This window comes from Elgaria multicarinata, chromosome 3, assembly GCF_023053635.1.
Source record: "Elgaria multicarinata webbii isolate HBS135686 ecotype San Diego chromosome 3, rElgMul1.1.pri, whole genome shotgun sequence".
NCBI lineage: Eukaryota > Metazoa > Chordata > Lepidosauria > Squamata > Anguidae > Elgaria > Elgaria multicarinata.
Genome location: NC_086173.1, coordinates 38765532 through 38781874, shown reverse-complemented (window position 1 = coordinate 38781874; position 16343 = coordinate 38765532). Strand labels below are relative to the sequence as shown.

Here is a 16343-nt window from a genome sequence, read left to right as displayed (position 1 = left end):
CCTCTGCTTAAACAGCAAACAAGGGGAAATCCTGTAGCTCACCCATTCTGTCATGTACTGCACCCTTGCTCAAAATGAAACACTGTCTTAAATGGAAATATAAACAGTATATTTAAATTGCTATGTGGAATAAAGGGTTTGCTTCAGTGTAATGCTAAAATACTACATCCCATTTCCCAGAAACAAAATGTATAATATGATAGCTGTCCATGGTGGTTCAAGCAGATCATATTGCTATGCACAGATAGAATGACAATGCAATTATTGGCTGTGTACACAGCAGGAAGTCAAAGGGCTGTGATAAATTGGTTGTTGTAAATATTAGAGATGAAATATGTTCTCTCATCCATCAACAATATATTGCAACCACAACCCTATGGAATTCAATACCACAAGATGTAATGATGGCCACCAATTTGGATGGCCTTAAATGGGGGGTGGGTGCGTTTGTTGCATACATTCCTGGAGGAGAAGGCTATCAATGGCTACTAGTCCTGATGGTTATGTGCTACCTCCAGTATCTGAGGCAGTAAGGCTATATACAGGAGTTGCTGGGGAACGTGAATGGTCATGTGCTGTTGCACCGGTGTCCTACTTGTGGATTCCTGGTTGACAGCTAGTTGGCCACTATGAACAGAGTACTGGACTAAGTGAAACTTTGGTGTGGTCCAGCATGGCACTTGGTCTTATGATTGGATCCCAATGGGGTGCCCTACTGTTCATGGGGAGAGTCTTTTTGTTAACACAAGCTTTTGATCCAATCGAAGCTTCTATGAACGGAATACAGGGAGGTGATGCTTTGCCAATTTTCCTTCCGCCACAGAGGGTCCCCTTCAATTGTCCCAAACATATTTTCAGGGAGACCAAAGCCCCTTCTATGAATGTTAATGTATATATTTCTTACCCACCTCTCCCTCTGGATCGAGGCGGGGAACAACATAGAATACAAAAATACTATAAAATACATAAAACTGATTAAAACATATAAAACTAATATATTATTAAAATAACAGCCAGACTTCTTAAAATTCAACTGGGTAGGCCTACCAGAAGAGATCAGTCTTAATTGCTTTTTTATATACAGAAAGACTTGAGTTGGTGGATCTCTCCCAGCAGGCCATTCCACAGTCTGGGAGCGGCAACAGAGAAGGTCCTCTGGGTAACAGTTGTTAATCTAGTTTTTACTGGCTGAAGTAAGCTTTTCCAACAGGACCTGAGTGGGTGTGACAGATTGTACGGGAGAAGGCGATCCCACAGGTAACCTGGACCCAAACCATGTAGGGCTTTAAAGGGAATAAGCAACACTTTATACTTGGCCCAGAAGCTAATTGGCAGCCAGTGTAGAGATTCTAAAGCTGATGTAATATGCTCACCCCTAGATGTACCAGTTACCAATCAGGCTGCCATATTTTGCACTACTTGAAGTTTCCGGACTAGGCACAAAGGTAGCCTTATGTAGAGCATGTTGCAGAAGTCGAGCCTCGAAGTTACCAGCACATGCACTACCGTCTTTAGGTCTTCCGACTCTAGGAAGGGGTGCAGCTGGCGTATCAGCTGAAGCTGATAGGAACTCCTGGCCATCGCATCTATCTGGGCTGTCATTTGGAGCAACAGATCGAGGAGCACCCCCAAGCTGTGAACGCGGTCTTTCAGGGGGAGTGTAACCCCATTTCAAAACAGACCTGTTTTAACTATATATTTACTGTTTCAATATTGAATGAGTGAGCCTGATTGTCTGTAATACATAATGTTGGAAATACATCTAGATGCAGTTGAGTTGAGAGGTAGGTCCAATGCTTTATCATGCATTTGTTTTGATCATAACCTATTCTTTTGTGGATAAGTGCTGTACATGAAGGCAAATAAGCCTCTACAATGAGCTTCTAGCATGCCTTTGGTTTTTAAATAACAATTCTGATGAATGAGATTGAGGAGCCTGTATGGGTTGCTATAAAATGGAACATAATTTGTGGAAAGGACGGATTCAAGCCAACTTCTGCCTAAATTATTCCACATCTGCCTAATGTAGGAGTACTGCATTGCGAGCCAAGTATAGGTGACAAATTGCTACCCACTCTCCCATATCTCTAAAATTGAGTAGTGAGAGGGGCATTAATGTAATATAAATAAAAAGCCTAACAAATTTTGAAAGTAAACAGGATAACAATCTTGAAGCAGTTAAGATAAAGAATAATGGGGGGGGGGATTAAAGTAGCAGACCTCTCTGGAATACTGAGTAGTAGTTGTTTCTTTAACTGTTTACTTTTTTGTATCCATTGTGACTTGTGACTTGTGTTTCACTTGGCTTACTCACCTGTGTTTATCTATTTATGGCTACAAAGAAATAAGAAGGAATCAGGGTGTTTACTTGTGGTGATGGAGGTCTCAGCTGGTTGCTGCCTTATCACAGGCAGATACCTAACTCATAGCTCTGAGTCTTTCTACTGAGGATTAGAGGAAAGTGTGATGGGATGGTGATATCCTACTGATCAGAGAAATGCACGCATATCTGGTCATCCTCATAAGGCAATTGTAGCATGGTGAATAAAACACTGCATACTACATCACACTTTTAGAAGAGGCACAGAGTGATCAAACTGTGAGTTTGCTGAAGGCACCCTGGGGATGCAGGCCTCTCTCCAGTAATCTAGTATGGGGTGGTTGTGGACCTGCTGCCTTGTAGGAATGTCTCTTCACTTCTGCTAAGAGCTAAACTAGGCATGACATTAACAGTGTCAAGTAGCAATCAATGGAGTTTCTGATCATTATCATGCTCATAACAGGTGTGGGGGGATAATGTAACCCTTTCCTCCCCTGTTGTGGTCCTGAGGAAAATCACTCCTCTGAACATGCTATTTGCATTGGGAAAGACATCCCACATTGGTGCCAAGCATTACAAAGCAAATATGACAGAGGCCCTTTACGTCTGCATTGCTCTCCCCTTCAAAGGAAACTAAATCCTTGTAGTGCTGGAGTAGTGTTGCCCTTGGAATTTCCCACCACTCAGGGCAATGGGGAGTAGACAATGGAGTTTTTAATCTATCCTGGAATTGTTTTTATAGTTTGGCTGATGGCTGAAAACTGTTTTTAGATGCATGTTATCTCTGTGTGTACTGTTGTGTGTTTTAAAATTTTGCCTATTGTTTTTAACGTTTTAATCTTTGTAAACCACCCAGAGAACTTCAGCTATGGGGTGGTATAGAGATGATGATGAGGACGATGACATTTTACAGAAATGTAAAATACAGAAAATGTAAGATACAGAAAAGAGTTTTGCGTTTTCCCATTAGCCTGTCCCACTTCTACATAAACATTGCTCTAAAAACATTCACAGATGAAATGTCTAACATTTCGATCTTCCTCATCTTAAGAGGAAACCCATTGACATAAGTGGAATTTCCATTGTGTATGATCAGGATAAGAGTGTAAGGCTCCTATTCATAAAACTCTAATAATACCAGAGGATGTGTATCTGTCCAGCTGTCAAAGCCACAGTGCCGTGTGAACCTAGACATGTGAAACCTGGCATATACGCTATTTATGCATATATTGATTACATTGCTTTGCTGTCCCAGCAGTTTACAAGCCATACTAAGGGGATCCTAGGTGTGTGTCTTGAGATTGTTTTGTTTTAAACTACATTGATTAATTAAAATTGGAATGAGGGGCACGTCGATTCTCTCCTGGGAGTGAGCAGAGACTTCGGGAATAGGGAGCACCCTCTACAGGCCAGTTGGGTAGGCCTCATGGGCCAGATCCAGCCTGTAAGCCAAGGTTTACCCACACCTGCTGTAGAGGCTAAAAGACTGTTCTGCATGACAAAATGTCCTATTCAATAAATCCTAAGTTGTCCCCAATTTAATTTGGTTTATCGTATAGGATTTTCCATGCTCATAGTGTGCTGCAAAGCAAGAACAAAAAGTCACAATATGTTTACACTGAAAATGAGCAACACGTCCCTCTCTTTAATCCTTCTCCCCAACTGTTAACCAGGCCTGGGGAAACTGGGGCTCTCCAGATGTGTTGGACTATAGCTCCCATTATTCCAAGCATTCTTGCTGTGGTTGATGGGAATTGGCATCAACCTACATCTGGAAAGTCACAGGTTCCCCACAGATGCTGTAAATGAATCCAATTCACAGTTCAAATGTTTATTAGGCTCATCTGACATCTTCCTTATCATTGTGCATGTCTTAAAAGGATATGGGTTTTCATATACACATTTATAGTGAAATACATGTATTTAAAATGAGTAGTGCTTCATTATTAGCTGATTCTCAATTATTACTTGTGCTTATGCAAGTAATATGTATACACAAGGGGGTGGTGACATCCATTCATGTTATCCAGGGAAGCTGGCATGTTAAAAAAAAACATTGCTTGTTTTCCATTCCTAGTCAAATGAATTCTGGATTTGAAGTTCGCTATTCAAGTAATTCCTTTAGAGCAGCCTTCCCCAACATGGAGCCTTCCAGATGTTTTGGCCTACAACTCCTATAGGTTCCAGCCAACTTGGTCAATGGTCAGGAATGCTGGAAGTTGTTGTCCAAAATATCTGGAAGGCACCATGATGGGGAAGGCTGCATTAACACTCATATGAATGTTGGCTGGGGAATGCTGGGAACAGTAGGACTGATTGCTGTCTAAATATGCATAGGATTGTGCCCTAAATTGCTGAATGAAAGCAAATTTGGGGCATTCTTTTTATGAGCTGATGAAGTTTTTGATCATTCTTGGAAAGCAGAACTGATGACCCAAAATGGCATCCATGCCTTCCACTTAGTTTTCTTTGTTGTGCCTGCAAAGGCATGGAAGAAGGGAAGCAGGTCAGGAAGCTGTGGTGTAGTGTTTGAATATGTTGACACTGGAAGTGACTCCCTGCACTGAAGTCAATCTTTCAGATCTGGAATATGTGAGAACCCCAATAGTGCTACAAAAACATCATCAGGAGTCCATTCATTTGATAACTTTGTGATGGCTGGTTTTTGCAGCGTCTTGTGTGTTTCAGAGGCTACATATCTCATTTCATCTTTTCTGTTGTTTGTAGAAAAATTTGATTCTTCTCTAGGAGGACATGTTATTTCCTTTTACTAACTGCAAATAATTTCTCAATTAATGCACCCACTGGGTGATGTAAAATCTTATCGAATCTTGGGCTACAATGGTTTGATTAAAGATTACACTAATACAAAATTTAAAGTGCCCCTAATAATCAGATAGCAGCTTGTAAAAAAATATTATTTTTATATAAATACCAGAATTGTGCATTGCAGAAGAGGCATTCCAGGGACCGATGAGAAACATGGACTTCATAATTGGCTGGAACTAATGGGAGCTGGAGTCCAACAGGATCTGGAGGACCACAGGTTCCCCACAAATATAGAAGAGGTATTTTTTCTTCTAACAAAATGTATTAATATGCAACTATATTAAAGCCATAAAACATATTTAATTGGGTATAGCCTTAACAAATTTTTTTCAAGGTGTGAACCACGGTAAGGAACATTTGATGAGCGTAATATCCATATGAAGGTGATACTTGGGTTACTGGATGGTTATTGGAGTTTATTATATTTTATTATTTATTACTCAAATTTATAAACTACCTTCCACAAAGGTATAAAAGTGCTGAATATAAAATATAATGGCATCAAAACAATAATAGATACAACAATAAAATAACACAATAATTAATCATCAGTAAAACTACACATTCTACTGTGTACTGCTAACCACAATGGGGTCACTCTTAACCTCCTATGACCAGACCACCAATCATATCACCAGGAGCAAAGACTAAATTGAGGATGTGTGTTAAGCCAATGAAAACAGCCCATGAAGTCCTGAGCAGAACCAGAAGCAACCTCGGTGTGGACATTAAGTCGGGCCCTCCAGTCTAATTCCTGTGCAGAGTTATTTCCTGACAATTGAGATGGACATCCAATAGACCACTGGTACACCCCCACTTGACCCCCTCTTATGCTATGGTGTTGTACCTGAATGCCTGATACAGTTGAATGAAATCACTTCATTCACCCAGGTCTCAGTGATGCATGCAAACAGCACCAGCAGACCCGGGAAGGGCCATAGCTCAGTGTGATAGAGTACATGCTTTGCATGCAGAAGGCCCCAGGTTCGATCTCCAGCTTCTCAAGGTAGGGTGAAGAAAAGAATCTTGTCTGAAACTCTGGAGAGTCACTGCCAGTCAGTGACAATTACTGGGCTAGGTGGACCACTGTTTTATCTCCGTATAAGGCAGCTTTCTATGTTCCTAGGGTTTCAGAATGAGCAACCAGGTATACCAGGGTTGGAGATGGAACTAGAGAAAGGAAAAGGAAAAGGTCTGCAACCCTCTCCTGCATTGGCACCCCTTTAACTGTGTGGCCTCCTGCCTGTAATCACTGAAATAGATGTAGCATCCCCCTCTCCCTTTCCCATACTCTTACTAAGGCACATCCTCACACACAGACACGTCACAATCACTCTATTCACTAAGGAATCATCACATACAATCACAACATTCGTTGCATGAATTCCAGGCAGTTACAACGCATGTATGGGGTTGGAGGATAGAGAGGAACATTTTGTTCTACTGTACATTATTAGCAGAATTATGGCATTGAAAATCCTAGCAAGCCAGATTTAACATCTCCATAATGGATGGATGTATTTATTTATTGCATTTCTATACCACCCAATAGCTGGAGCTCTCTGGATGGTTCATGTATCTCCTAAAAGAACTGCAAACTTTACTTCCACCAGTAATATAAAGCTGGGTGTCTGGAAGTGACATGCTTTTGCACTAAGCTGTTGTAATATTTGTATTGAGGCCAAGATATACTGAAATGCTGAGAACATGATTATCAGATAATTAATCATGTATTTCAGAACTGAGCCCTGCCCTCTGAAACATGTTTCAGGGTGTACATTAAGCACTGTTGTCTATAGGAGTGGAGGATAGGTGAAAGAACACCTTATGAGACATCTTCATAGCTTAATACACACAATTAGATGAATTACAGCAGGGATGGTGAACTTGTGACCCTCCAGGTGTTGTTGGACAAGTCCCATAATTTCTGACCATTGGCTACACTGACTGGGGCGTCTGCAAGTTGCAGTCCACCACACAGAGCTGGTCTAGGACAATTTGCTGCCTGAGGAAAATAATAGCATGGTGGCCCCTCCCTTTCCATGTTCAAAAGCCAACTGGACTGGCAGTTGTTGTTGTTATTATTATTATTATTATTATTATTATTATTAGTAGTAGTAGTATCACGCCTTTAGCCCAATACTGGGCCTCAAGGCAGCCTTACAAAATTTAAAACATATACATTTTAAACCTAGGGAAAGAAATGTACAAAAAATAAAATACAATATTAAAACATTAAACGTTTAAAATACATGACAATTTTACAAGACCTTAACATAGATGGAGGACCAGATTAATCTCCAAAGGCCTTTCAGAACAAACAAGTTTTTGCCTGCTTCCGAAAGCACAACAAGGAGGGAGCCAGCCTAGCTTCCCCAGAAAGAGAGTTCCAAAGCACTGGAGCAGCCACCGAGAAGGCCCTCTCCCATGTTCCCACCAAGCGCACCTGTGAAGATGGTGGGACCGAAAGAAGGGCTTCTCCAGAAGATCGCAAAGCACGGGCAGGCTCATAAAGGAGAATACGGTCTTTTAGATAACCTGGACCCGAGCCATATAGGGCTTTATAGGTCATAACCAGCACTTTGAATTGTGCCTGGAAACAGACTGGAAGCCAGTGGAGCTGTTTTAACAGGGGAGTTGTATGCTCCCTGTAACCAGCCCTGGTCAACAATCTGGCTGGCTGCAGCTCTTTGAACCAGCTGGAGTTTCTGAACACTGTTTAAAGGCAGCCCCACGTAGAGTGTGTTACAGTAATCCAATCGGGATATAACTAAGGCATGTGTCACTCACCATGGCCAGGTCTGATCTCTAGGAATGGGCGTAGCTGGCGCACTAGCGGTCTGTGTAAATGCACTCCTGGCCACCGCTGAAACCTGGGCATCCAGGCTCAGGGCTGAATCCAGAAGTACACCCAAGCTACGGACCTGTGTCTTCAGTTGAATCTTTCTTTAATACTACCGATGGGGCAGCATACGCCACCACACCTTAAGGCAGCAGGGCAGGCTGCATGGCCCACAGCTCTCTCCTCCATTTGCCGCCTGAGGCAGTTGCCTCCCTCTGGACCTGAACCCTGTGGCTGGATTAACAGGTTTCTTCTAACTGATGATGTGGTGGTAGGAAAGAGAAATGCTCACTGACCAGCCTTACCCAGGAGGGAAGTACTGCCCTGTGTAGTGATTAGAACCATTTGGTGCTAACTACATCGGATAAAGGACAGCCAGCAGTGGAGCTGCTTGGAGTAGTCACTTGTAGGCAAAGGAAATCTGACTTTACTAGGTGACTGTAGGGAGAGAAGTACTGGTTGATATGGAGAAAGTGCCAAGCTAGTCATTTTGAAACTAGCATGACTTGTCTTGGTCATTTACACACGGGGTAGCTTTAAATTTGTATAAATTTAAATGAATTAATATTTATTTATTTATTTATTTATTTTATTACATTTCTATACCGCCCAATAGCCAAAGCTCTCTGGGCGGTTCACAAAAATTAAAACTATAGTAAGACAACCAACAGGTTAAAAGCACAAATACAAAATACAATATAAAAAGCACAACCAGAATAAAAACCATGCAGTAAAATTGATATAAAATTAAAATACAGAGTTAAAACAGTAAAATTTAAATTTAAGTTAAAATTAACTGTTAAAATACTGAGAGAATAAAAAGGTCTTCAGCTGGCGACGAAAGGAGTACAGTGTAGGCACCAGGCGGACCTCTCTGGGGAGCTCATTCCACAACCGGGGTGCCACAGCAGAGAAAGCCCTCCTCCTAGTAGCCACCTGCCTCACTCCCTTTGGCAGGGGCTCCCGGAGGAGGGCCCCTGTAGATGATCTTAAGGTCCGGGCAGGTACATATCGGAGGAGGCGTTCCTTCAAATAACCTGGCCCCAAACCGTTTAGGGCTTTAAATGTCAATACCAGCACTTTGAATTGGGCCCGGACCTGGACTGGCAGCCAATGAAGCTGGAAAAGGATTGGCGTAATGTGATCTCGCCAGCCAGTCCCTGTTAGTAAACGGGCTGTCCTGTTTTGTACCAGCTGAAGCTTCCGGACCGTTTTCAAAGGCAGCCCCACGTATAACGCATTGCAGTAATCCAAGCGAGAGGTTATCAGAGCATGGATAACTGTAGCTAGGCTATCTCTGTCCAGATAAGGGCGTAGTTGGTATATCAACCTAAGCTGAGAAAAGGTGCTCACCTGTGCCTCAAGTGACAGTTCTGGATCGAAGAGCACCCCCAAACTACAGACCCAATCCTTGTAAATATGCAAGAGAGAGAAACGGAGTTTGTGCCACAATTGCGTGTGGATGTGGACAGAGAGGGGAAGAAAGCGGCTTGGCCTCGTGGCTGTGCGGTAACAGGTGTCTGAGGCGTATTTGTGCGGGATGCTTTCTGAGGGGGTGACAGTGCGCTCGTCCTGGGCTCTCCACCGCGAACATGGCTCTGGCGCCTAGACGGCAGCAGCCGGAGCCGGGCGCTGCCTTCCGGCGCCCCCTGGCGGTGCTCTGCTTGCCGAGCAGGCTGGTCACGTGAGGCGCTCAGGGCCTGCCGCCGCTTCCCCCAGTCAGAGCGGAGCGATCCGAGGCAGAGACGAAGAAACAAGATGGCGGCCGGTGGCGATCCGGAGCGGGACGCCGGCGATTCGGATTGAGCCCTCGGCCCTCGCAACTCAGCGGCACCCCCTCCCTGGCCCAGAACTCTGACCGCGGGGGGGAGCTCCCCCGCAGCTGCCCGCCCGGAACCCGAGTGCCCTCGCTAGCCTCTGCCCACCCCCGCTCCTTCTCTCCCCCCCCCCCCCGGCCAGCGCCCAGCGATGCGGGGCCGGCGAGGCAGGCCGCCCAAGCACCAGCAGCCTGCGGCGGCCCCCGCTCGGGCGAGCACCCCGGCTCCACCCGCCCCACCGGGCCCCATCGGGGGGCTGAGGTCCCGACTACGGGGCAGCAGCCGGGGCAGGTGGGCGGCCTCGGCCCAGGCGGCTGGGGCTGTAGGGCCCAGGCCGAGGGGGGTCGGGGCTGCCCAGGCCTCCTCTTCTTCCTCCATCTCCTCCACCCCCAGGGGGGGCGGCAGGAGGAAGGGAGGCGGCGGCAGCAGCAGCACCCCTGGTGGGGGAGGCAATAGCGGTAGGGGCAGGGGCAGGGCTGGAGCGGCGGCGGCGGCGGCAGCAGCAGCAGCGGGGGGAGGAGGAGGCGGAGGCAGTCGCAGCAGCAGCGGCAGCCAAGGCAGGGCTGCTGTTGCCTCTTCCAGGAGGAGCAGCAGCAAAGTGGTGTACGACGATCATGAGAGTGAGGAGGAGGAGGACGAGAGCGTGGTGTCCGAGGAGGAGGAGGAAGGAGACCCGGAGGAGAAGCGGGACTCCGAGGAAGAGGAGGTGGTCATGGAAGAAGGGGAGGACGACGACGACTCTGATTACCCCGAAGAGATGGAGGACGAGGACGATGCCAGCTATTGCACTGAGAGCAGCTTCAGGAGTCACAGCACCTACAGCAGTATCCCAGGTACGGTGGGGTGGGATGGGGTGAGTATTTGGGGGAGGAGGAGAAGGGCGCCTCACCCACCCCCTCTGGCTGCTCAGACGTGCACATTGCATGGGGGAGGTGGGGGGGGAAGGCTTCCTAGGGGGCAAAGGGATGTTTACAGACGGGCGAGCGAGGAGGGAGGGGAAGTGAATTAGGCGATGCTGAAGCACAGCAACAGGGATGCGCGCGTAAACGGAAGGTGATGATCGTATGCAAACAAACAAACATGGAGAAAGAGAATAATAGGAAGGGACTCCTGCACAAATAGGACAAGGTCCTCGCGGCGGATGCGTATAATAAAACAGTGGCAGATCTGCAAAAAACCATCCTCTAGCACTTGGGGACAGGAGGTGCTTGTAAACATTGAACTGGAAGGATGCAGGTAGCATCATTTTGGGCTTGCAGAAATAGGGAAAGGAAGTGTATGCAGCATGTGGATGACCTCTGTGAACAAAAAGGTGTCCTGTAGATACTTGAGTTCGTAAAAATCTAGGGTTATTTAAAAATACAAAAGCATTCAGTTTGAAGATTTTGTATTGTTACATGTTACTGAAAGTGCATATTTAAATGGCATTGTTTAAACCTATTTTCTTGAAAGAGTTTAAAAAGAAACCAAATGGACAACCTTTTAAAGCTTGTGTGGGTTGCTCTTTTATTTCAAGTTTAACAATTTTTGTTATACAATAGTATTAAGATGCCTGCAGTTTTTGCCATTTTGTTTTTAAAATTATTCTATGTTGATCTTTCTAGATCAACCATAGTTAGAATTCATATTCAACTTTTTAGACCCTGATGTTGTATACCAATCTAGGATTTTAGTTGAATTATGGATCATGTTCTGCTCCTAACTAAATACAATTTAAAAAGAAATAGATTGAGCCTGCAATTCTCAACTCACTTATCCAAGAGTAAGCCTTATTGAACTCAATGTGACTTACTTATGAGTAGACATGTATTGGACTGCACTGTTAATTAAGCAAAATGTAATTAGACAAGATCTCATGTGCTTAACTATGTTAAGTTGGTGTGAGAGCAAACATTTTGCAACTACTTTTACATTCTCACATGTTTCTAAAAAACATAAGTATCAGGATTGGGACCATCAGGTGGTATGTTGAGAAGATACTTCAGTATTCTATCAGTTTGACTCTGAAAACAGAGTATGATATGCTGAAATATTATATTGAATATGTTCAGTACAGTAGCTTTATGAAACTTTGGGAAAGTGGCTTTAATGCACATTTTTGTTTGCATCATAGTTTCAAATGGCTTTGTAATATATCTGTATGTTAAACTGGATTTTGAGTTTTTCAAGATGCACTGAAGTACATTAATCGTTATGGAATTTTATAAAATCAAGTTTTCCTCCTGAATTATTTAATAGGATCAGAATTAATTTATTGCATGTGGGAGTTTGTTTTGTTTAGCTGTCCGTCATTTGTGGTTTTCCTTTCACTCTGATAATTATTCAAGATAATTATTTTGTAGCACTAATAATATTTAAATGTATCTTGGATATTTGAAATTGAATTTTAATCCAAGAAAGCCATCATAATTTACACACGTTTAGAAAAGTAAATGTCACTGCTCTTTGGTGATATAGTTCATATTCTTAACCAAGTTTCAGTTGAGTTTCTGAATTGTTTTGAATAAATGCCTAATATTTTAGAATTACATCTAATTTATATGCAAGCTATCAGACATTGTCCTACTGATAGCATCACGGTAGAAAAGCTTTTTATTGCATATAAAGTGATTCTTGTATCAGTCTTTGAAAAAACTTTAGTAAAGATTATGTCAGTGTGGCTTACTGTTAAACAAAGCAGCCAGATTTACGTTAGAGGCATTTCTTGTTACTACTTCTTGTTTTCAGCAGTTGGCATCAGGGTTTCTTTATTCTTCTAGTTTGCCAATGATGGCAACGAATCAAATTCAGTAGATATTTATGCTTTCATTCTTTCCTAAGCCTTCTCAACCTGGTTAACATTTTTGAGGTGGTTGTGCATTGAGTCTTCTGAACAACAAAATCCATTGGTCGTGATGATATGCTGGTTGCAAATATTGCCTCCACCTGTTGACCTATTTTGTGCACACATTTACCACTGACAGCTTAGAATATGCAATATTAAAATGTTTGTTAAAGTTTTTGAAGAGTAAGATGTTGCTTGTAAATAATTCTTATTGTGAGACAAGTGTAGTAACTAATGATTCAGAGCAGTGGTCTTTTGAGGAACTTTCATTTGGTAAACCTCACATTCTTATAAGCCTTTTACAACCATGGCCTGATGAAAATGTAATGCTCTTTAGTTGCCTAACTATAGTGTGCTTTGTGGGCTTGCATGCTCCTTCTTCCCCACACTTTATATGCAAGTGGAGCAAAGCATGTGAAGTATTAAGACTGCTTCAACATAGAGTTTGCAGTCATGATTAAAAGAAGTCAGGGTTAGCAAAACCTCTTGTTAGCAGGGAAGAGAATTCATGTGTGTGGAGAGAGGAGGTGGAGTGTGCAAGTCTATTGGGTGCTCACCCTCTCCTAACTCTGGTTAGGTGATTGAAGCTGTGAAGTTTGAAAATGCTGGAGAACAATTGGTTTGCTTTCTAAAGATAATGGGCCTGTTAAGATGTTAGGCTAAGCTATGGTAGTTAAGCTTTTGTCCTAACTATGGTGGCGGCTTAATGTGTCGTGTGTGGGGAGAAAAACGTCACAACAAGGTTAGGAAATCACCACATGTAACCATTCCACTGCAATAGGGTTAAGGGGCCCCAGGGTGCCTCTGCTATGGTTAAACAGGCTCTGAGTGACTTGTAGGCCATAACCATAGAGTCCGCTGGCAAGAGTGACTGCCACTTCTGGTCACTCTTACGCTTCACAGCTTCTCTACGGTTGTGGGCTATTCCCCCCAGTTTTTCTGGCAGAGTGGCTGTTGGGAGGCCCAAGATGTGCAGTAAACCACATGGAGGTATGTGCCCTAACAACGGATGGATAGTGGAACCATGTAGCATCATGTGGTTTCATGGTCTTTTGCAGTGGTTTCGCTACCCCACCCCTCTCCATTGTTACCCCAACTACCCCCCTCCTTGTGCATGTGTTGGGGTCAATCTGTTAGTAGTATCATCCTTCCATATGTATAGAAGGCTGAAATCTGTTATAGAAGGTTAGAGTTTCACAATTGTGTGTTTTCATTGTACTTATAGTTGGTCGTTTATGAGGTTTTTGGTAATGAATGTGAAAGGATTGAAGAATTTAATAAAACTTAACTTCCTATGAGGATCTAAACCAGGGATAGAGACTCTTGTCTGCTAGGTGGCCTGCATACTAGCAATGAGTGGGGGCAAAGCCCAAATGGGCAATGCCAAGCCACATAGACATCCCCATTAATAGGCATGCAGACACCCCGCTCCATATCTGTTCTGTGCAGTCAGAAAGGGAGCCTCCATTGCAGTGTACAGCAGAAAAGGAAAGTGAGCTGCCCATGGAGGAGACATTGGTTTTTTTTCTGCATGGACAGCTTGCTTTCCTTCACTGCTGCACACTGTAAAGGAGGCTCCCCTTTTCAGTGCACAGCGTGGAAACAATGCCTGCCTGCCTCTCACTCGGAGTCTCTATCTTGTTCTTTGAGAGATAGGAGCAGGAAAGTGTACACACAACTATTGAGAGTGGGGGGGAGAGCATCTTTAGACAGCTTTCTCATGTTTGCCTGCCTGCTTTCCAGTCAGCATCTTTATCTCCCTTGGGGGAATGAGGGAGGCAGAGATGCTGACAGGGAGGCAGAGATGCTGACTGAGAGGCAGGCAAATATGAGAGAATCAACGATGAAGTGTCATCAGGTGTGTGTGTGGCCTGTGGTCCAGATTCTAAGGCCTTGAGCTCTAGATCTGGACTGTGGTCTGGATGTTTGCCACCTGCTCTAAACCACTCTTCAAATAAGATTAATATTTCATTGCCATGCTGCAGTAATCCATACTAAGGGCCCAAAATATGATCATGACCCTCTTGGCAAATCACATTAGGGGTAGGGATCAATAAAAATTGACCTCCCATAGTGATTCTGGCTGGTGCTTTGTCCACAGTGATGTGTGGACCCAGGATCAGAGTTCACAAGTGTAAGTGCACAGAATTATGTTTACTAATGAAACTTCACTCACTTTGACCGGAAAGCTCCACCCACAATGGCATGTGCTGTAATCACATAACACAGAAATGGTAGGGTTTCTGCCAAAAGCAAGCAGAGCCTGCCTTCCAAGTATTGTATGGCAATTATAAATATACATAATTTGGTTAGAGTTAGGAGTGTTTTGTGCAGTCTAAACCATAGGTTTTATCAGGCATTCTTCTGAGGCCTACTAAATGTCTTCTCTAGTATTCATTGCAGAAGTGAAAATAGCTTCAGTCTTCATGAATCTTGTGTTCATTAGGTGTTTACTCAAATTTAACCAACTACCCAGTTGCTATCACATGGCATATATGCCGCTGTAAATATTCTCTGCTCCCATTTTTGCCTATTGGGTACCCATGCTCCCGGTTAATTGCTCTATAAAACCTCTTGTATATCTCTATCAGCCTCTTCCATGAATGCCCAACTGCTTCAGTCAATTTTAAGTCACCTTTATGCTCAAACCCACCCACCCCAGTCATCTAACAAATAACAAAAAAAATAAAAACACAACAGTAGAAACAAAGCAGAATCAACACAAAGCAGATCAACTAAATAAAAGTCAGAGCAGCAGCATTAACATCACCTCAGAAGCCCAGGAAAACATCACAATCTTGATAGCCCAGCAAAAGGCCAACCGTTAGACAATCCTCTAGGCCAGCGGTCCCCAACCTTTTTGGCACCAGGGACTGGTTTCGTGGAAGACAATTTTTCCATGGACCGGCGGGGGGGGGGGGGGGTGTTGAGGGGATTATTTTGGGAAGCCACGTCTGCCCCCCCACTCCAGCGCCCTGGCTTTGCTTCGGCTGGGCAGGCGAGATGGTGTCCCACGCCCAGGTATGCTGGGGTGGGTGGGTGAAAGCAGCTCACCTGCACGGCCCGGTTCCTAACAGGTCACGTACCGGTCCTTGGCCCGGGGGTTGGGGACCCCTGCTCTAGGCAAGGGACTTTCATAAGCTGGACCCTGCAATGGAAAGTTATGCACTACTGGTACTCTCGACCAAACCTGTTAAATTTTAGGACAATGGTGAAAGCTGCCAGTTGTTGATACCTTCAGAGATAAAACACAAGAAGCAGCAATACAATTAAATTGAGACTGGGTTTTACTTTAATATTATGCTTGCTTTAAATCATTTTATAACTTGTTTTAATATACAGTATATCGCTTCAGGAGCTTTTAAAAAGAGATGCGATTTATAAATGTATCCAAGGATGTGTACAGGAGAATAGCCTGAATCTGTAAATATGGTTAAAGCCCACAATGGCAAGGGATGGTGTGTGTTTTTTAAAAATACCATAGTTCCTTTGGCTGTGTTTGGAACAAGAAGAAGTAAGATAGAGAAGATGGTGAAGCATCTTCTGGGAGAATGAGTAGGTATTCCTTTCCTGTTTTGCAAGGGGAATTGTGCTCAACCTGGAAAAGTAGAACAAATTATAAAAGGAGGGATTTGCTGCCCAGAATAGGTAAGGAGATGGTTGAAGAACTCCTAGGTACTTTAAATGAGTTCAGATCTCCAGGGCCAGATA

General features: G+C 43.8%; 1 protein-coding gene across 4 annotated transcripts in view; it reads left to right on the top strand.

Annotated features, from left to right (window-relative positions):
• The first annotated feature begins 10437 nt into the window (after window positions 1–10437).
• The window catches only part of BPTF (bromodomain PHD finger transcription factor), an 83661-nt gene continuing 77755 nt past the window's right edge, over window positions 10438–16343 (top strand). For all 4 annotated transcript variants that reach the window (XM_063120029.1, XM_063120025.1, XM_063120028.1 and 1 more), the window contains exon 1: window positions 10438–10641. In XM_063120029.1, the coding sequence (XP_062976099.1) occupies window positions 10521–10641 (121 nt within the window). In that variant the 5' untranslated portion in view covers window positions 10438–10520. The remainder of the gene's footprint in view (window positions 10642–16343) is intronic.